Source organism: Peromyscus eremicus, chromosome 15, assembly GCF_949786415.1.
Source record: "Peromyscus eremicus chromosome 15, PerEre_H2_v1, whole genome shotgun sequence".
NCBI classification, from domain to species: Eukaryota; Metazoa; Chordata; class Mammalia; order Rodentia; family Cricetidae; genus Peromyscus; species Peromyscus eremicus.
Window position 1 is genome coordinate 12,332,878 of NC_081431.1, and position 21,267 is coordinate 12,354,144.

Sequence of the window (21,267 nt, forward strand, 5' to 3'; positions counted from 1 at the left end):
GTGCAGAAGAGGGGAGGTGCGAGAGCTTGCCCGGAGGGCGGACGGGTGGTCCCCAAGCAGCCGGATCAGGGCCCATGGGAATCTCAGCCCTGGTGTTTGCGGGGGCCCCACCCCAAGAAGCCTACGCTGCGGGACACAGTGATGCGAGACCCGGGCAGAAACAAGGGATGGCGACCTGCCTGGCCCGCTCCCGCGGTTAGTCACTCACATCTGATACTCGTCTATCGCCTCCACCAGCTGGCCCCAAGAGTCGAAGTCGGCGCCTCTCCTAAGACTGGCGCCCCAGCGCTGCAGCAGACTCCGGGTCACCTCCGACATGGCCGGTCCCCGCCCCGGCCCCCTCCCGCCCCTACCCCAGCAAGGCCGGGCTCTAGGGCGCCATCCTCCCCGGGCTTGGCCCTGACATTAACAGGGCCAGGAGGAACCGCTAAGGCCACCACCGCCACCCGCCGAGGAGCCGCCCAAACCCATTTGCCGCCACAGCCAAACTTTGCAGCTCCAAAGGCGGCCGCCCCGCCGAGGCCACGCCCCCTAAGCCACGCCCCTGTTAGGTTGAGGCCGCCCCAATCCGCCAAGGCTATCGCTACGGCGGCATCCGGCCCTGGCTCGGGGACTCCCCGCGCCACATCCCTTCCTCTCTAGGACCCAGACAGGATCTGGAGAGGTAAGAGCGAGCGAAGGTTAGAAAGGGTAGGCAGACGGAGAGAGCCGGGGGGCTGCCACTGCGCGGCGGAACCCGCCCCTCTGAGACACGCACGGCAGCCTCTGCGGCTGTCATGGTCTCCAGTCACGTGACGCCCGCTCGCCGCTGGCCCCGCTTCCGGCCGCTCTAGCCCAGTTGTCTCGGTGCTACCGGCGCCTTCCTTGTCTCGCTGGAGGACTCGGTCCCGCCTTCCCTTTCCTCCAGCAGGAAGAGTGGCGTACGGACTCTGAAGTCCCCGGTAAGCATGTCAAGAGGTGTGTGAGCCCGTGATCTCCCTCCCCTCGAGTCCCTGCACTCCAGTAGGAGGGTCACCCCCTTCCAGGAGCTCCATTGACCCTCGGATGGTAGTCAGTGGAAGAATCGATGGTATTAACTGCTAGTTCGGCCGACTCTCCTCGCCCGGCGTCTCCTTCGGCTGTTAGAGAGCTTGCTAGACACAGAACAGTGGCTTGGCAGTCATCTGCTCGGCCTTCTGAGGTTGACAGGATCGGTGTGCTACCCTAAGGCCTGATCGCGATCCAGGAGAAGGGTGCGTGGGGTCGCGGCCGGCTGACTCAGTAGCACACCCGGAGGAAGAGGCCGGGCGGTAAACAGGAAGTGGGCGCAGGCAGTGTCTAGACCGCAGGTAGGCTCCGGGGAGCTCCCGAGTTGGGAGGGGGTGTGTCAGCGAGCTCGTTCGAGCAGGTCTGGCAGGTGATGTTCTTTATATGTATTCCGGGTTGTACTTGGGGCTCTGCAGGCTCTTGAGGATGGGTGTGTCGTTCTTCGACCCCACCCTCCGAGTTCTTGAGACCTGAAGAGTGTGTGAAGGATGGAGGAGAGTACAGTCATTAAAAGAAACAGTCGCAGAAATTGTTTTCACAAATTTCCCTAGAGTAGGGTAGGCTCACTGACTGCTGCGTTTGCGCAGGTGTTGAAGATGATTTATATAGACGCTGTTTTGGTGATATGTTCTGAAAGGGCTTGTTAAATGTTTTGAGTCCTAAGTGGATCTGCCTAGGCTTTCACTGAGTATATGATGCATTCTCTGTTCGTTAAATATCTGGTGCTTCCCCAAAACGGTTTGGCCATGAGTAAGTCTAACCTGAGTAGTCCATAATGTTGATATTTCAGAACACTGTACCCCTCCACACACTTTTCCCCCCTAATAAAGGTTGATTGAAAACCTGTGCAATGCCTGTAAATTACATTTACCTTATCAGAATTGCTTCTATATTACTTCTGGAATCTAATGAGATGTTTGAGACTCCGACTTGGAGCCTTCTTGTGTTACTAAATGCATTATCTACCCTGAAACTTTCAGGCAAAACCAAAACAAAACAAAACAAAAAACCATACAGTGCTGCCTTTTTTCTTTTTGCTACAGTTTTTTAAAGTTGACATTTCATTGAGGTAGCTTTTCAGATGTTTTTGTATTCACAGTTTATATTTTATATAAAAATGTTCTTAGTAGTTTTATACCCAGTCAATTTATTACAGAACACAAGGTCCTTCGGTGCCAGCAATATGTGGAAAATAAAATGAATATGAAACTTATTTATTTCAAGTAGACTTAGTGTTAATGGGGGGATCCATTTGACTGTGTTAAGGAAATGAGACTCATCTGGTCCTGTACCTTCCTGTTTGCAGCTATCCAACCAAAGTATCAGCTTTGCTTCTCAGAAGTGTAGTCTGGAGCCCTGCACAGACAGCTTCTCAGGTTCTCCCTGAGACCCCCAGGTGAGAACACATTGTAGCAAGATCACTTATCTCCAGGGGATTTTTGTTTAATGCATTTTAAAGTTAACACTGTTCTTCTGTATCTTATCACTGAAATTATTATGAACAAAATTCTCAATTTTCTTATACAGGCGTAATCGAAGTATCAATTTAAGATAAAATTCATTTGTAGTGTATTATTTTTATATATGTACATTTTGTGTATAATAGCTTATGCATAAGTGTATATATCTTATAAAAATAGTCAGTTTTTACATGTCTTTTTCCTACTTAATTTTTCAGTTTTTATGTCTCTTCTGCCTGTAGAGCACATCTCGAGAAAATGACCCATTGGTTTCATAGGAACCCATTAAAAGCCACAGCTCCCGTGTCTTTTAACTACTATGGCATGATCACTGGTCCCCTTGCCTCAAAGATTTGCAAGTAAGTGTTACTGCAGCTTAAGCAGTGTTAGTTGGACAGTGATTCAAGGTACTTTATAAGTTCTGTGGTCAATACAGAAATGTGTGACACATTCCTAACATTAAACTCATGATAAATTTCTATTTTATCATTAACGGATGAAGATTAAATCATGGAATATTTAAGGTTTTGTAGTCATCAAGGCTACATCCTTAATTTTAGATCGGTAAATGAGTCCCAGAAGGGCTAAATCAGTAACAAAGTTAAACTATATATTTCAACAAAGCCATAAGGTAGGATGTGAGTATTGTTAATGGGCTAGACAGTAAATTATTTATGTTCCGAGAAGGAAGAGTTTGCTATGATTTAAAATGCCTTCAAAGTGGTGGTATAGGAGAAAGGACTTGAGCTGAGGTTCACATAAATTGTTTAACTGACATCAGGAGTTGGCAAACTCTGCCCACTGTGTTAGACCCCCTGCTTCTTTTGTTTCTGGTGTGTGTGTGTGTGTGTGTGTGTGTGTGTGTGTGTGTGCACTCCTGCCCGCTCGTACTCATGCTAGTGCAATCACCCAAAGCTCAACATGCCCAAAGTTAAGTTCATCTTAAAATTATACAAATTGAGAAAAGCATGCCTTAGAAATGTGTAATTAAGGCACAGGTGTGAGAACTGAATTCAGATTCCTAACATCCACATAAAAAATGGACAAGATAGCACACCTCCGAACCCCAGCACTGGGGCACAAGATGTTTGTGGGGACAAGCAGATCCTAGAGCTCTCTGGCCAGCAAGTTCAGCCAAAATAGAAAGTTCTGGGTTCAGTGAGAGATACAGATATCCGACCTCTGGCTTCCACACATGCCCAGGTATGAATATTTGCACATGTATAAACATATACACACTAACATGTATTTAGAATGAGAAGACTTGCAAACAATTTTGAAAACATTCGGAGAATATATTATATACTCTGCATTCTGTGTATTTACAATTTAAATTTAGTCTTCAGCAGCTTAAACCTATTTTAAATGTCTTAAGTTAATGTCCATTGAATGTGATTTCTGGAACTCTCACAGCCTCCTGGATTAGATGTAGATGCAGATTAGAGGTGCTATAGATCTAGGAGAGGAAGTCATTGAAGATGTGAGAATAGAGATCTCAAAAGAAAACCAAAGGCCAAAGACTGGTATTTTTATATGTGGGAGAGAACTGGGGACATAGAGAAGAAATGTTGAATGGGGAGGAACATCTCAAAACTGTAGTGCTCACTGTGACCATGGTATTGCAAGAAGGAAAGATGGATATAAGACATTGTGTTACAAAGAAGAATGGCATGCAGGGGACAACTTAGGTATTTTAACCAAATGGTCATACGATTTTACATTTTCTGGATGTATATATATTCATAGACTATGTCAGATGCTTTGTGTGTAGTGCCAAATTTAGAAATTCAAAGGCTATTAAAATCATACACAAGTACATTAAATTGCTGTTTTCCCCAAAACTCTTGGCTAAAGAATGAAGAATGAGCTGGGTGGTAGCCCACGCCTTTAATTCCAGCATTCAGGAATTAGGCAGGCGGATCTCTGTGAATACAATGCTGGCTGGTCCACACCAGTAGGTCCAGGTTAGCCAAGGTTACGCACGAAAAACAAAACAGAAAAACAAATTACAAAAAAAAGGCATGAAGAATGAATTTTAAATACACTCAGTTGTTGTTTGTGTTACTGGAGACAGGGTCTCAGGTAGCCTGAGCTGATTCAAACTTGCCTTGGCTCTGTAGCTAAGAATCCCTCTTCCACCTCCTGAGAACTGCACTTACAGCTTTGTGTTGCCATGCCTGGTTGATAGTCTTGTTTTTAAAACTTGCTGTATATTTTTATTGTATAATTGGGTGTGGTGATATATTGTGTACTCTAAAAAACTTACCTGAGGATCAGAGGACAGAGCTAGCTACTAGATTACACATGGAGGTCAGACAGTGGTGGCACACACCTTTAATCCCAGGAAGTAATATGACAGGGCAGAGAAAAGTATATAAGGCGTGAGGAAACAGGAAATCACTCTCTTGAGGCTGAGCATTTTGTAGAGGTAAGAACTAGTGGCTGGCTGTTCTGCTTCTCTGATCTTTCAGCTGGCTCTGGGTTTTTTTATTAAAAGACCATGAAAGATTTGAACAACAGTTGGGCATATGCATTGCCCCTTTAATTAGACTGAGTTTATTTTTTATATAACTTTTGAAGTGATTGTTGTTAGAAACTTCATTTATTTCTAACATTGGCCCTAATTAAATTTATTCCTTGGAATTGGTACATGGTAAAGAAGCTAGCAGGGGGTCTGTATGTGTTGTTTTAAAGCTTTTAAGTTGTTGCCTCTGAGCTACTTTTACATAGTCTTTGACACACAACTTACTTCACTTTACTGTCTGTTGATGCAAGTGATTTGAGATCATCCAGGACTCGGCTCCTTGAATTGTTCACTGATTTGAGCTGTAATCCGGAAATGATGAAGAATGCAGCAGACTTATATTTCTCACTTTTACAAGGTTAGTTACTTTTGTAAAGGTAAATGTTTTTAAAAACCAGCTATGTGGTAGTGTACATTTAACTTTTCAGATACAGATAGTTTTATCTTCCAGGCTATATTTGGAATGATTGGGTCTCAGAATGTGACTTTGTAAATGGTGGTACATAGTCTTTCTAATAGTCTGAAATTTGGACATTTATATATATATATATATATATATATATATATATATATATATATATATAACATTCTAATATTAGGAGACTATGTAAAATGTGGAAAGGAGAAAAGTATCAGAAGTTTCATTCAGACACCTGAAAAAGTAATTGTATGAATAAAAAAAACCACAAACTTTTTGGTGGGGGAGGGGGGTTTAAGACAGCATTTTTCTGTATAGCCCAGGCTGTCCTGGAACTAGCTTTGTAGACCAGGCTGGCCTTGAACTCACAAAGATGCACCTGCCTGTCTTCCTAGTGCTGGGATTAAAGGCATGCACCACCATTCTCAGCTAGAACAAATAATATTTGTTCTAAAATTAAAATATGTTGCATCTTTTTATAGGTTTCATAAATTCACCAGGTGACTCTACCCAAGAAAGCAAATTACGATATGTTCAGAGTTTCAAGTGGACTGATACATTGCAAGGACATGTTCCGAGGTGAGCCATGCTAATGAGGCCCTAAATAAATCCAAGTCTGCTTTTAACTGGCCAGTGTATTTGAAGAAGAAAAACAGATAAGCAATTTCATTTGTTAGGAAATTAATTAAAACACTGACTTAAACTAAGGTGTATGCTATTAAGTTTGAAATAATGTGTTTCTACCTGACAAAATCTATTTTTTGTGAAACATAAATATTAACTTTAAACACCTGGGCCTGTTTAATAATGCCCAACTTGCAGTTCAAAATGGGCTTTATTTTTTTCTCCTCCTTTCTAGTTGTGTTTCTTACAATGTCCCTTTACAACTTTCTCACTACTCAACTTAATAATAGATCATGGTGCTGGTAACCTTCACTTTTTAAAATTGCAATTGGATTGTTAAAATGGCCGTAGATCTTCATTTAATAAAAAATTAAAAGGGAGCCAGCAAAATGGCTCATTGTATAAAAGTGCTTGCTGCCAAGCCTAACAATCTGAGTTCAATTCCCAGAACCTACATAAAGTAGAAGGAGAGAGCCAACTCCCATAATTTGCCTTTTGACTACCACACATGCCTTGCGGCACCTGTGTATCCACAAACACAAATAAGTAAATAGATAAATAAAAAGATAAAGTAAAACTAGGAAGGCTGTAGCCAGGTACTTTTCTGCATCCTGCTCAGGCCCGCAGCAGCTTACAAAATAATCACTCAGAGGCTTATATTAATTATAAATGCTTGGCCAATGGCTCAGGCTTATTACTAACTAGCTCTTTTAAATTAACCCATTTCTATTAATCTGTGTATTGCCACATGGCCTGGTGCCTATCGGTAATGCTCTGGCTCTTACTCCTTCAGCAGCTGCTGTCATTTCTCCGACTCCATCCTTCTTTCTCCCTATATTCAGTTTGACTTTCCTGTCTGGCTGTATTCTGCCCTGCCATAGGCCAAAGAAGCTTTATTATTAACCAATGATAGCAACATATTCACTGCATACAGAAAGACCATCCACAGCAGAAAGGATGTTAAAAATCCCAGAGTGGTGTTAAAATAGAAAGAATGGATGTTGGGTTCATAGATGCTGAGACACAATACAGGTTTTCTATGAAGTGAACCTCTACTTTAACTAGATTTTGATGTAATGATAATAGGGTACTGTGAAGAACAAAACAAGAAAATGTAGGCGTGATGAATGACGTAATGCCAGGCCTCTATAGAATTAAGACATTCACTATGTGTTACTTCCTTCCTTCCTTGGACATGTTATGTGGATTTTAGTAGTCTTGACTACCAAAGTTTTCCAAGACTTTTTCTGGGTTGTTTTGTGTGTGTGTGTGTGTGTGTGTGTGTGTGTGTGTGTGTGTGTGTAAAATCACTGTTTTTCATCTAGAATTAGGGATTTGTTGTTGTGAAGACTAATTTTTACATTTATTTATTTGTATTTTATGTATATTAGTTTTGCCTGCATGTATGTCTGTGTAAGGGTGTCAGATTCCCTGGAACAGGAGTTACAGACATTTTGAGCTGCCATGTGGATGCTGGGAATTGAACCCAGGTCCTCTGGAAGAGCAGCAAGTGCTCTTAACCACTGAGCCATCTCTCCAGCCCCATGAAGTCTATTTTTTAAGGATCAAGCCTTCATCATTATTACAATGGAAAGTTTGACAGGCCATAAAACAGCTTGAATTACATAAATTCAGCACTTTTCCCATATTATTCCCAATATTGGTTCCATGTTCCTGGGTGGTGGTTGTTATTATTGGTTGGTTGGGTTTTTTTGTTTTGTTTTGCTTTTTCAGCATTTCACGAGATAAATAGTGAGGAATTATATGATTAAGCTAAGCATGGTGGCACATGCTGATAAACCAAGCATGAGGGAAGCTGAGGCAGGAGGATCATGATCTTGAAACCAACCTGGGTGATAGAACAAGGCCTTGTCTCAAAAAAGAAATAAAATACAAAACAAAAAAAAAATTATGTGATGTAACCTTAAGCACTACCCAGTATTCCGTACATATGAAACTGTGTTTGATTGCTTCATACTTAGAAATTGTGCTACATGTGTATTTGTGCCAAGACATTCTCTGCAGTTCAGGCTGCTCTCAGATTTATCATGAAGCTCAGGCTGGCTTGGAACTCATGGCAGTCCTCCTTCCTGTCATAGGCCCTGGAGTGCTGGCATTACAGGGGTGAGCAACCACACCCAGTTGAAAAATAAGTTTTGGGCTTTTTTTTTTTTTTTTTTTTTTTTTTGAGACAGGGTTTTTCTCTGTAGTTTTAGAGCCTCTCCTAGAACTCACTCTGTAGGCCAGGCTGGCCTTGAACTCACAGAGATCTGTCTGCCTCTATCTCCCGAGTGCTGGGATTAAAGGCATGTACCATCACTGCCCAGCTGTTTCCTGTTTCTAGAAGGCATTGGTCTGTTTCCTCTTACTGCAGTGGTAGTTCTCAGTTTTCCATTTGTTCAGGAAGTGCTCTTGGAGTGTGGGCAGTAGTACTCTTGGAGAGTGTGTAGTAGTACTCTTGGAGAGTGTGCAGTAGTACTCTTGGAGTGTGGGCAGTAGTACTCTTGTAGAGTGTGTAGTAGTACTCTTGGAGTGTGGGCAGTAATACTCTTGGAGTGTGGGCAGTTACTTTTTGAGTAACTAATGACTATGACTTGTCTTTGTCTACCTCGTGTTCCTTTTTTTTATAATTGATTTGTTTACTTTATGTATATGAGTGCTCTATCTGCATGTACAACTTTATGCCAGAAGAGGGCATAAAATCCCACTATAGATGGTTGTGAGCCACCATGTGGTTGCTGGGAATTGAACTAAGGACCCCTGGAAGAGCAGCCAGTGCTCTTAACTGCTGAGCCATCTCTCTAGCCCCGAAAAATCAACTTTTAATAGTACATGGTCATATTACTATTTAGACTGTGCTATTAAATTGAGTGTTCTAAAACAAGATTGTAGCTTGGTAGTAGAATACTTGTCTAGTATGTGTAAGGCCCTGGAATTGATCCTCAGAAACACACACACACACACACTCACGTACACACATGCACGCCAGAAAAGATAGTTATTTATATGACATCATATGAATTGGCCAAACTGGGGCTGGCGAGCTGGTGTATTGAGTAAGGTGCTTACTGCAAGCCTGCTGACCTGACTTTATTCCCCAAGACCCACATGGTAGGAAAGAACCAGTTCCTGCAAGTTGTCCTCTGATGTCCACACATGCTCCATGGCATGGACACACACGCACTAAATAAAGTGTATCTGAAGTTTTTGTTTGTTTGTTTGTGTTTTAAATACACAGTTTTGGTTTCCATCCTAAGCTTTCTGACTTTTTAAGGAGGAGTCTCAGAAATATATAGTTTTAAAGTTATTCTATGTAGCTTTGGGTACTACTTTTTCATGATTATTATTGTGGAATACATAGTTCATACTTGAGCTGGTTAATTTTTTTGTCAACTTAATGTAAACTAAGGCCATCTGGGAAGGGGGAACTCATCTGAAAATATGCTTTGGTCAGACTGGCCTATGAGGCATTTTCTTGATGAATGATTCATGTGAGGAGGGGCCAGCCCACTCTGGGCGTTGCCACCCCTGGGCAGGTCATCTTGGATTGTGTAAAAAAGAAACTGAGAAAGCTTTGGGGAGCAAACCAGTACACCGTGTTCCACCATGGCCTTTGCTTCATTTCTGCCTCCAGCTTCCTGCCCTGAGTGTCTCTTCTGATGTCATGTTGGACTGTAAGCTGAAAGCTGAACTAAACCCTTTCTTTCTCCAAGTTAGGTGTGTGTATGCATATGTGCGTGTATGTGTGTGATTTCTATCTTGGCAAATAGAAAGCAAACTAGGAAATTCTGGATCACTGTATTTAGATTGTTAATTACCTGTATCTATGTGTGTTAGTTCTATCTTTTTGTTTGTTTGTTTTGTTGTTGTTGTTTGAGACAGACTGTCACTGTGTAGCCCTGGCTGTCCTGGAACTCACTCTGTAGACCAGGCTGGCCTCAAACTCACAGTGATCCACCTGCCTCTGCCTCCCAAGTGCTAGGATTAAAGGCCCAGCTGTATCTTCATAATTTTTTAAAATTACTGCACTTAATGTATTTATTATTTATGTGTGTGGTCATGTGTACATGTGTGTGCCTGCATATGTGGAGATTAGAGAACAACATGCAGGAATCAGTGCTCTTCAACCGTGTGGGTCCCAGGGATTGAACTCAGCCCATCACACTTGGTCGCAAGAGGCTTTACCTGCTAAGCCAAGCAAGCTTTGTACAGCAATGTCTTCATAATTTACAGAACTTAATGACTTAATTTTTAATTCCAGTGCCCAGCAGGATGCTGTTTTTGAATTGATTTCCATGGGATTTAACGTAGCATTGTGGTATACCAAATATGCTTCAAGATTGGCGGGAAAAGAAAAGTAAGTTAGAAAGCAGAAGTTTGTGTGTGTGTGTGTGTGTGTGTGTGTGTGTGTGTGTGTGTGTGTGTATTGTTTTTTAAACATATTGAATTTAAGTCTAGGCTATTTTCTAAAATGTTTCACTTGAAGTAAGTATAGGAGTCATTGTTCATACTTACGTTCTGCAGTTATGCAGCTTAATCTTTGTTTTGTAAATTTCTATTTATTGCTCTTGGGGTGGGAGAGGGGCACACAAGCCAGGGTGCATGAGGAGGTCAGAGGTCAGTTTGTGGAATAGGTTCTCTCCTTCCACCTTTACATGGCTTCCAGAGATTGATTCCAGGTTGCCAGCTTGTGCAGCAAGCCGTCTCACCCGCTCTGTACTCTAGTTTCAAAAGGAAAAGGTTCTCATTACCTTGTTACAATGGTAGATTTAAGTGAGGCCCCAAACTAAGAAGTCATTAAAAATGTGCCAATTGGACTACATTTAAAGTAGTATAAACAAAGATTTAAAACAGTGACAGAATTGGTCAACAAAACTGCAACTCATTGTAAGTTGTCCGTTTTTTAATGTATAATCTAAAGATCAACAAATGCCATCAAGTCTGTTGAAAATAAAGGATGTGAATAGGCACTTCATAGAAAAGGAGGTACAGAAAGCTTGTAAGCATACAAAAAGATGTTTAGAAGACTCAAGAATTGCGCGAAGCCGGTGAGGAAGCTTAGTGGGTCAAGGTGCTTGCCACCCAGTGACGTAAGCCTGAGCTAGACCCAGAACCCACGAAACGAGGGAGGGAGAGAACCGAACCCACAGACTTGTCCTGTGACCTCCCCTCATGCACCTGTGTACACAGAGAAAGTAACATTTTTTAAGAATTGTAAAATTAAATGAGACAGCTTTTGTAGTGACTAACGTGGATACAGCATTAGGAAACTGGCACATCACTTGGGATTCATCCATACATAATAATCTGCAGCCATTTAAACATGAGTCATGGTTGCCGAAGTAAAATGATTCAAATGAACAGAGTAGTGTGTGTAGCTACCGTGGTGTGTTAAGTTCATAATATTTTGTATTTGTTTATGGCAGAACCATCTGGAAAGAAATAAGACTGTTTAGCATTTATTTACTTCTAGGCAAGGTCTCTGTTCGCTTGCAGAGTCTTGAAATATATTTCATGTGCATTTTTAATTGTTTTTGGTGTCAAATTAGATTGTTTTCTTTTTAAGGAAGAAAACTAATAATAAGAAACACAAATAGCTAATTTAGTTTTCTGATGTTTTTAAAGTGTGGGTGTGGGTGTGTGCACATGCACGTGGAGGCCAGAGGCATTGTCACCCTGGAGCTGGAGTCACAGGCAGTTGTGAGCTGCCTGACATGGGTGCTGGGCGCTGACCTGAGTCTTCTGCAAGAGCAGCAGGAGCTCTTAGCCACTGAGCCATTTCCCGAGCCGTGGTGTCCTGATGTATGTTAGCTATTGTACCAGAAATAAGACTCATCCTCTGACTAACATAACCATTGTCTTAAAGCATAACAGAAGATGAAGCAAAAGACGTCCATCGAAGCCTAAAAATTGCAGCTGGGATTTTTAAACATTTAAAGGTATAATGGGGGGGGCGGGGGGGGCACATTAATTCTTGGACTGTATGGTGGGATCTCCGGTAAATGTGGGGAGTTGGTTCAAGAACAGACTGCCCTTCCACATCTCCACACCAAAGTCTAGATTCCCAAGTGACTTGGGCTCTGTATGTAAGCCGTGCACATTCCTGTGCTCTGTAAATCATCTCTTGTCTACCAGCACGGTGTAGTTCGATGTGAGTACTCGTCCTACCGTATAGTCTAGGGAATGGTTGACAAGGAAACTGTACAGACTCGGCACAGATGCAGCCTCGGTGGCTGAGCGCCCATGTGGAGTGCTCAGGTCTGAGCCAACTGTGCACGTTGTACATTAACCACCTTATTGGTGAACTATAGCCAGTTGCTGTGTTAATCGCTCCATTTTTACCTTAAAGTTGGTGAGTCATAACTAGAAGTTTTAAGTTATAATATTCTGCTTGCTTTTCTGTCTCTTACCCTGAGTGAAAACAAAGCAGGTGAACTAACGTCTGTGCTGTTGTGTATTGCTCTCTGCTGTGGCCGGGAGCAGTCACAGTTCCTCAGCACTGACTCTGAGGCTGGCTCTCTTCTGTGGCCAGGAGCAGTCACAGTTCCTCAGCACTGACTCTGAGGCTGCCTTCTGGGTCTCACTGGCCAGCCGATCACTGCAATCTAATAATGTCAGATAACCTGAAGATAGGATGGGAACTCTGAGGAAAAATCGTGTCTTCCTCTGAGACTGCCCTTCTGCTTCCTTCTAATTGAAACTGCTGCTTACTAAGGGCCCCTTGGAGGCAGCTTTAAGGTGTTTTGCATCCTGAATTAGATGTAGAATTTGTAGTATTTTCTTTTCATCATTAGTTCTTACTGTGAATGAACAATTCACAGTACAAAAGAGAATTTTGGGTACTGTTGCAGTGACTGCTTTCTAAGATGAAAGTGTGCTTTGCATTATATTACATTGGCAAATCTATCCATAAACTAAATTTTGCTGTTGGATTTTTTTGTAAAAGTTGACGTTGAATACACAACACCTCACCTGTGAGCTTGTAACCACTGCCTGGTCTGTTCCCTTAGGTTCCCAGTGAGTCTCTAAGTTGAATGTCCCGTAAGTCGTGTCTTCAGCTCAGACCGTAGTGTTAACACGAGATTGACATGTTTGTTTTCTGTTCTTTCTCTGTAGGAAAGTCATATACCCAAACTTCTTACACAAGCAGAAAAGGGACAGGACTTAGAGGCTCGGCTCATAGATGCTTACATCATCCAGTGCCAGGCTGAGGCTCAAGAAGGTATCTAAATACTTGAAGGTGTTTTGTCTTTAAGAATGTTTATGTTGGCTTTTGATTCTTTTAGAAAATACCAGAATTAGCCTTATTATGTTTCAGGTTTGAAGAATTGATTATGAGGGTCATTTTACCTTTAACATTTCCTTTGCTGTTCAGAGAGCTCCTTCCAGCTAATGTTCCTTTAAAGAGGATTTTGATTTCATGCCTTTAGACAACATTAATGTTAATCTTTGGGTTTTCTTTTTAAGATTAATTTTTAGGTGTGTGTGTGTGTGTGTGTGTCAGAGACAGAGACAGAGAGAGTTTGGTAGGGTTATGTGTGCAGGTGCCCTTGGAGGTTCCAGAAGAGGGTGCCAAATCCCCTGAAGCTGGAGTTACAGGTGGTTGTGATCCGCCCAAAATGCATGTTGGGAACTGAACTGGGTTCTTCTGAGAAAGCACTATACTCTCTTAACTATGAGCTATCACTCCAGCCGCAAACATTAACTCTTTACTGATCTTCCTCCTGTGGTGTGCTTATTATTTTTCTTCTTCCACTCAGTAACTTACCTTGAAGTCTTCATCTGTCAGTTGCAGAAAACAGTAAAGTAACTCCTATAAACTTTTTGTCTGTATTTCAAAATTGAGTGCTTTCAAAGTCTTTTTCTTCTTTATGTTATTGCTATTCTATAGTAATTCTCTGTTATTGACTAATAGTTGGCTAATAGTGATTTAAAGATACTGGATCAGAAACACAAAATCAGTATTTTCTTTTTGTGTTTATATTTTCTATAAATTTTTACACTAAAATGTATTAAAAAAAACAAAACCTAAAAATCTGAAAGAAGACTATCAGGCTATCTTTTGCTGTTATGACTGAATGTCCCATAAATGGATGTGAACTTAGAGATTGTATTTATTGTGTTTCGGTTATAGTAACAATTGCCCGAGCAATTGAGTTGAAGCATGCTCCAGGACTGATCGCTGCACTTGCCTATGAAACGGCCAGCTTCTACCAGAAAGCAGGTAAGCTCATTGGTTTGTTACATTCACGGTCCTTAGATTTTTCATGTTCATTTGATTTTTGCTGAAAAGGGAAGAAAGCAAGATTCTCATATTTTCCATTATAATACTAGAATAAAATCTTTGGGTTTTTGACCTTGTTTAAAATAAGAGGCCAGGCATGGTCACACAGGTACTCCAGAGGCTCAAGGCCTGTCTGGACTACAGAGTAAGATCAAGGCTAGTCTGGGCAATTTGTCTCAAAAACAGGGAGATAGCTCTGTGGGTAAAGTGTGCCATACAAGCGTTAGGACCTAAGTTTGATCTGTAGAATGTAAAAAATCCAGGCGTGATGACATGTGCTTGGGATCTTAGAGCCAGGGAGTAGGAGTGGAGGGGGATCCCTGTGGCTTGCTAACCAGCCAGCCTCGCTCAATCAGTAAGTTCCAGGTAAAAGTGAAGAGACCTGGTCTCAGCAGATAGGGAAAATATCCTCCACATATACACACACACACACACCCCTCTACACATACACTCCTCTCAGACACAGATATGCACGTATACGTATACGTGTTAATTAATTAATATGTTACAAGTTAATGTGTGAGAAGCTGGGGATATAGCTAGTAGAAGAGCACTTGAGTCAGCCCCAGTGTCTCACAGCTGATGTATTGCACGGCTTCTAATGGGAAAGATAGTGTTGTGCTTCCCACCGGTTATATCCGGTTATATGCAGCCTTTGCTCTTCTTAGTCTTTATAACAGTCTTATTTATGTATTTAGTCAGTTAGTTTGTTTTTAAGACTGAGTCCTTCTGTGTTGCCCTAGCTGTCCCAGAACTCACTATGTAGACCAGACTGGCCACAAACTCAAGAGCCCCACCTGCCTTCCAAGTGCTGAGACTAAAGTCATGCCCAGATCTTTATAACCGTTTTATAATTGCTATCCTTATTTAGCTAAGAATAGGAATAGTGTTACATATTACATAGAACAGGGAAGTGTTACATGACCACCAATCACTTGGGTGCTAGCATGTGGAAGGTGGGACCACCAATCACTTGGGTGCTAGCATGTAGAAGGTGGGACCACCAATCACTTGAGTGCTAGCATGTGGAAGGTGGGACCCACAACTTGGTGCCTGTGATCTAGGAAACATACTTAGCTTTCTGTTTGGAGGATCGTTACTATTTCAGTTGCTGAGTAGATAAGAGTAAACTCATAGTCTAGGGAAGGAGATGAACTTGGAGTCAGATCATGATATAAGATACAACATCAGTGATGTAAGAAACTGAACAGTGTGGGCATGCTAGAGAATGCTTGCGAGAGGAAAGCGGATTTTTAGTCTCATTTCAAAACAGTGAATTTGACTGGATTGTAATTTTGAAAGAAAATTCCCACCTCATGTACGGGCTTGCTGTGTGAAGGGATCGGCAGGCTCAGTGGTTAAGAAGAAGTTGTTATAGGCTTTGGAGGAAATGAAGAAAGGTTTGCCAGTGATAATGAAGTTGAAAATAAAGAAAACAAAAGTCTATTTAGGAAGTATTTGGATTGTGTGAGCACGTGTGGGTATGTGAGTGAGTGAATGTGTATTTTTAATGCACGGTTCAGTACTGATTGAATGGACATTATGAGTTGTTCGTGGTAGGCAAATAGAGTACTGTCTGCATGGCTATATTACATACAGTTTTGAAGCTATGATAGAAATGCTTGCTTTGAAATCCTTTGTCCTATCTTTTTTTTGTCATTAACTTAAAGCCACATTAACCATCAAATTGAAGAAGTACTTACTATGTTGTTCAAATATGTAATTATGAGGAAATAAACCATGTTAAGTATTCAGGGTTTTTTTTTCATAATGTATGAAAGCTAGAAGGTAGACTAGATGGCATTATGTTTTTAGCACCAGAACACAGGAACTAAGAAATGTACCAGTGAAAGTGGGTGAAATGATATTTTGCTTTTTAAAATGTAACTTTAGATCATACTTTATCCAGTTTGGAGCCTGCATACTCCGCTAAATGGAGGAAATACCTGCACTTGAAGATGTGCTTCTACACGGCCTATGTGAGTACCAGCAGCCTACAGACGGGGAGGTTACTCTCCGGCCCTTGACTGCCAGGCCTCTCGTCTCACCACTCATCATTAGCAGCAAGCAGGGACAGGCAGCTCTCCGGAAGTGTTCACTGGCCGGAGTGAGTGGAAGGAGAGGATAGAGAATTGGAGACCTAGAGTTGCTGCATGGTCCCAAAGCGTATTTTCAGGCTGGACACATAATGAGAATTCTCCAGTTGTGTTATCCTGTCCATTGAGAAGGGTATCCTCAGATTCTAATCTTAATGGCTTGGGAAGATGGAGGCTGTGAGCAAGTGTAAAGGACTGCGTTCAGATCCCCAGAAGCCATGTTAAGCTGGATGCAGTAGTGCACATCTGTAATGCCACCCCCCTACAGTGAGACAGAAAAAATACCAGCAGCTGGCCTTGCATGCCTCACATCAAGTAACAGAACACCCTGCCTCAAACAGCGGAAGGCCGGGACTGAAGCCAAGGTTGGCCTCTGGCCACCTGCCTCACTTACATCTCTATACACACAGTGATTTTGTTGTTGCTGTTTTAATTTTAATCCTGAGGCATACCACGCAGTGTATATGACCTAGGTGAAAACCACCAGTGTGCATCATTTTAGAAGTTCTTTACCAGTTGGTTAAACCACCAAACTTAAGATTGTTATCATGTGAGAGGCAGTCAAAACCTTTTTCCGAGTTAAGTAATTGTCTATCCCTTACATGCCATAATGCTTTCCAACATACTACTGCTCAGCACCAAGTGTCTGTTTCAACAGATTTTAATGAGCAGACTTTCAGGCTGATGCATTTTTCTTAAAACCTATGATCCTTCCTGGGTGTGGTGAAACATACCTGTAATCCTAGTGTTTGAAGCTGAGGCTGGAGGATCCTGAACCCAACCTGAACTAAAGAAGACCTTGGTTGGTGGGAGGAGGGGACATGGACAGGGAAGGGGACACATGGGATGGGACAAGCAGCAGACCCTCTACTCTTTCATCTCAGGAGGCTAGCCTCTCCCTTTACCTATGCGTAACGAAGAACTGACTCCTTTATTACCGCTGTCCTCTTTGTATAACAAGTCTCAGCTAGCTGGTTTTGCTCTTGGGACATAGTGACAAGTCTGCTTTGCCTCAGGGCTGGACCTAACTGTACCTTTGATTTGGGCAGAGACGGAGGGAAGCCCACCTCAAGTAAAGGATTGCACTGTAGTCCACACAGTGACTGACAGTGTTTGTCTGACATGTAACTTCAAGGACAGAATATATGAAAATGTGTTTCTTTTACCAGGCATATTGTTACCATGGCCAGACTCTGTTGGCTAGTGATAAATGTGGAGAAGCAATCAGGGCTCTCCAAGAAGCAGAAAAACGTAAGTTTTGCTTTCAGAATTTTAACTCCCTTTTTAAAAAAAACCCTTTCATCCTAAAGGGAATGAGTAGATTCTGGCTGAGTTCATAAAAGGAAATAGGCAAGATGGTTGGAGAACAGAAAAAAAAAAATTCTCCTCCTCGAGCCTGTAGAAGATGCAGCCTCCCGCCAGCACTGTCCCTGTGCTGCGCGAATGGCAGGTGACAGACTCACAGCCTTGGAGCACGCACAGCAGGGCGCAGCTGTTCTGAGACCGCTGTCCTTTCTGCAGTGTACGCGGAGGCCGAAGCCCTGTGCAAAGAGTACGGGGAAACCAAGGGACCGGGACCCACAGCCAAGCCCTCGGGTCACCTGTTCTTTCGGAAGCTTGGAAGCCTTGTGAAGAACACCCTGGACAAATGTCAGCGAGAAAACGGGTTCATGTGAGTCGCTCACTCCTTGATACTAATACCGCAGGGATTGTAATTGTTAAAATAGTAACCTTTTAGTAACGGCTTTATCTCCAGTATCAAGGGAGTTGTCTTAAATTGCATTTAAATTTAATATTTTCTTTTTAAATCGGTGATAAAGTTGTTTGTAAGGCTTTTTAGTCTATATATGGTAGTATCATAAAAAACAGGTTTAAAATCTAAACGTGAATTGTTAACGTAAGTTTATTTCATCAGGATACTCCTATAAAGACTTCATTTTCTCTTAACTTTGTTTCCATATGCTACTTCGATGTGGGGTGTGTGTGTGTGTGTGTATGTGTGTGTGTGTGTGTGTGTGTGTGTGTGTATGTGTGTGTGAGAGAGAGAGAGAGAGAGAGAGAGAGAGAGAGAGAGAGAGAGATCAGCTTCTTTGCATATTTGTCTCACTCTGGTTTGAGCTAACTATAAAGTAAGAAATTTTAATTTTCTCATAATTCTTTCTGCTCCCTTTGGGCAGCAAGACCAAGGCTGTTAGTAAGTTAGTGTACAAACTGTAGTTCGGTGCCTTCCTAAGCTGGGCCAATCACTCTTGCCCCTGCCTACCTTTTTATATACTTCCTGTGATATTCAGCGTTTGCTCACTGAACTTTTCACTCGTCTGTTTTTATCACTTCCCTTGAAAATGGACTGCACCCCCAAATGCCGGCCCACCGCCCCACTTTGCCTTCTTTCTGCCCTTGGAAGCCTCTGTTGCATTGATCTGTAACTGATGGGGCTTCCTGACTTTCTCATCCGGCCATCTGGGACTGTGCCCCCAGGGCAGAGAACTGTCAGACTCACTGTAGCCTTGAACATATTAGGTGCTCCAGTAGTTGTGGAATAAATGAATAAACCACTCTTTAAACTGCTTCTTGCAGTTACTTTCAAAAAATCCCAACAGAAGCCCCACAGCTGGAACTCAAAGCAAACTACGGGCTGGTGGAGCCTGTGCCTTTCGAATTTCCTCCTCTGAGTGCTCACTGGACGCCGGAAGCGCTGGCCGCATTTGATCTCACCAAGAGACCCAAGGATGACAGTGTATGTGAACAACAGGGCTTTTCCTCCAGTCACAGACGTTTAAGATGTTTAGAGCTAGTTTGCCATGTCCGTCTACTCGAGCAGGTCTATGTATTTATCTAAATGCTCAGTCAGCTCACGGCGGTGCTGCTTCCACTCGGTTGTAGATTGCTCTCAGAAGTAGCCCTGCGCCTTCAGTGACTTCTAGATTCCTGTGTAATTTACTGACATTGTTGCAGCACATTATCTCATTTTCACAGCTTGTCAGGGGGGAAGGTCATCCGTGTTGATGTTGCTGTAGCGATGCCCTCTTCTGACCCTGGGTATTTGAAGATTCAGTTTAACTTCAGCACTCCATTAGTCATCCAGGAGTGAAGTAGAATGCTTTTACATTCGTTTATGCCTAAGCAGCCCTTGGTGCTCTGAGTCAGGTGGTAGCTCACAGGGAAAGTTTTATGTGTAATTACCAAAAGACTAGGGATCTGTGACCGAAGGAGTGGGGACTGTTTTACAACCAAAATCCTCCCTTGAAATTGCATCTTTTTATAGTTTCCTCCCCACACAAGTACTCCTTAAAATAATCCTTTTTTCTTCCTATTGAGCCTCTAAGACAGTACCTTCAAAGATAGCTTATATTGTCATAAATGATCCTCAACACTCCAGGGTTCCCTTCCCAAGTTTTTCCTTCCTCAGAATCGTAGAGGAGGAGTACCTGCTGGACTTGGGTACAGCAGTCTAGGTTTGCATCCACTGGGGTGTTGCCTCTGGGCAGCATTGGAAAGTGCATCTTCTGGAATAGTGTGGGTAGCCTCAGTGCTGTCCTTTAAATACAGCACCTTTGAAGGTGTGAAGTAGAGGACATCTGTGGGTTTTCTCAGTCTCCATTTGCATATTTACTTTGTTTCTTTCTCCCTAGGTCAAACCCAAACCAGAAGAAGAAGTGAAACCTGTAAAAGAACCAGATATCAAACCTCAAAAGGACACTGGGTGTTCTGTCTCTTAAGAATGTAACACTTGCTTAGAAATCTTGCTGCCAGTTCATAGGGGACTTTTTCTGATTTCTCTGAAGCCCATAGGGTAATTATTAACCTCAGAGGGACTTGGCCTTTTGTTTATTTATTCTTGATTTTTAACATAGAGGTGTTTCATGCTTTTGTTTCTGGGCTCTGCTTTTTTAATCAGGACAGCATTTGGAAGGGTTGTTTTTTACGTCTTTAATGAGTGTATGTGGGGGTTGGACCTTGTCTGAACTCTAGATAGTAAGTTTCATGTTAATGTTTTTCTACTTTCACAAAAAATGTTTGTTTTCCTTCTTGTTTGATACCAGAAGAATGTTTTAAAAAGAAATAGGTTCACCTCTCATCACTGAGGCTAACACAGTTTTCTGGTGGGAAAAGAAAATCACAGTTAAAAATCAGAAACCTTCAGACCAAACTCTTTCCTTACACTTACCAGTCAGTAATTTACTGGAAAATCAGTGTTTAGAAGAACGTGGAACTTACTTGAAAACAGCAGTGACGGGTCTCCTGCCTGGCATATGCTTCCCTTCCCTGCATAGTCCCATGCTCCCAGCATCACCCTCAGAATCCAGACGTGGTTTTTTTTATAAGTACCTTTTCTAATGAATTTTTTTACTTAAGGGACAAAGCTTTGTACTAGCATTTGGTGTTTCTTTGTAGAGAGAGATGAAAAGAGTGGACACGTGTTTTAAAGAAGTAAAAGATTGCATGTTGTAAAGAGAGCCTTCATAAACTAAATCAAGATAGGTTGTCCTGGATCACACTGATAACTCCTTTGTTAAAAGCATTTTAAGAAAATGCCCTTTGTTACCTGATTTTGGTGTACATTGTGTTTTTAACATGGTTTTCTTCAGTATATGGCCTATCAGAATTGTTTGGCTGTAGGCCAGAGGCCATAGCAGCGAAAGGTTAGGATGTAGACATACAATATGATCTTCACAGTGGGTTGCACTAGTTAAACAGTTTGGTTATATCCACAGACTGGGAACTAGAGGATGTGTGACACTTTAACGGGTCACACATCTCTAGTGTGTCCTACTTGGTTCCTCTCCTGCGGTGTTAACTCCTTTCATGGTGGCAGATTGGCTCACATGATAGGA

The 21,267-nt window shown here is 42.2% G+C and overlaps 2 protein-coding genes across 11 annotated transcripts in view; one reads left to right on the forward strand and one right to left on the reverse strand.

Annotated features, from left to right (window-relative positions):
* Nucleotides 1-765, reverse strand: part of Aida (axin interactor, dorsalization associated) — a 35,115-nt gene extending 34,350 nt beyond the window's left edge. For both annotated transcript variants that reach the window (XR_009383355.1, XM_059281177.1), the window contains exon 1: nucleotides 209-765. Coding sequence is in view for 1 of the 2 variants with exons in the window: in XM_059281177.1 (XP_059137160.1) it covers nucleotides 209-318 (110 nt within the window). In the remaining variant the exon portion in view is untranslated. The remainder of the gene's footprint in view (nucleotides 1-208) is intronic.
* Brox (BRO1 domain and CAAX motif containing) lies at nucleotides 547-20,299 on the forward strand. Of its 9 annotated transcripts, none has more exons than XM_059281171.1 (14): nucleotides 547-664; nucleotides 2,333-2,422; nucleotides 2,705-2,845; nucleotides 5,262-5,368; nucleotides 5,911-6,007; nucleotides 10,314-10,409; nucleotides 11,919-11,991; nucleotides 13,169-13,274; nucleotides 14,187-14,276; nucleotides 16,230-16,315; nucleotides 17,602-17,683; nucleotides 17,954-18,104; nucleotides 19,010-19,169; nucleotides 20,065-20,299. In XM_059281171.1, the coding sequence occupies exons 3-14, from the start codon at nucleotides 2,745-2,747 to the stop codon at nucleotides 20,149-20,151; spliced, it is 1,236 nt and encodes a 411-aa protein (XP_059137154.1). In that variant the 5' UTR covers nucleotides 547-664; nucleotides 2,333-2,422; nucleotides 2,705-2,744; the 3' UTR covers nucleotides 20,152-20,299. The 9 variants fall into 9 exon arrangements, with proteins under 9 accessions (XP_059137154.1, XP_059137152.1, XP_059137159.1 ...); XM_059281169.1 differs by having other exon boundaries at nucleotides 2,729-2,845; XM_059281176.1 differs by lacking the exon at nucleotides 547-664 and adding an exon at nucleotides 722-941 and having other exon boundaries at nucleotides 2,729-2,845; nucleotides 19,033-19,169.
* The last annotated feature ends 968 nt before the right edge of the window (nucleotides 20,300-21,267 follow it).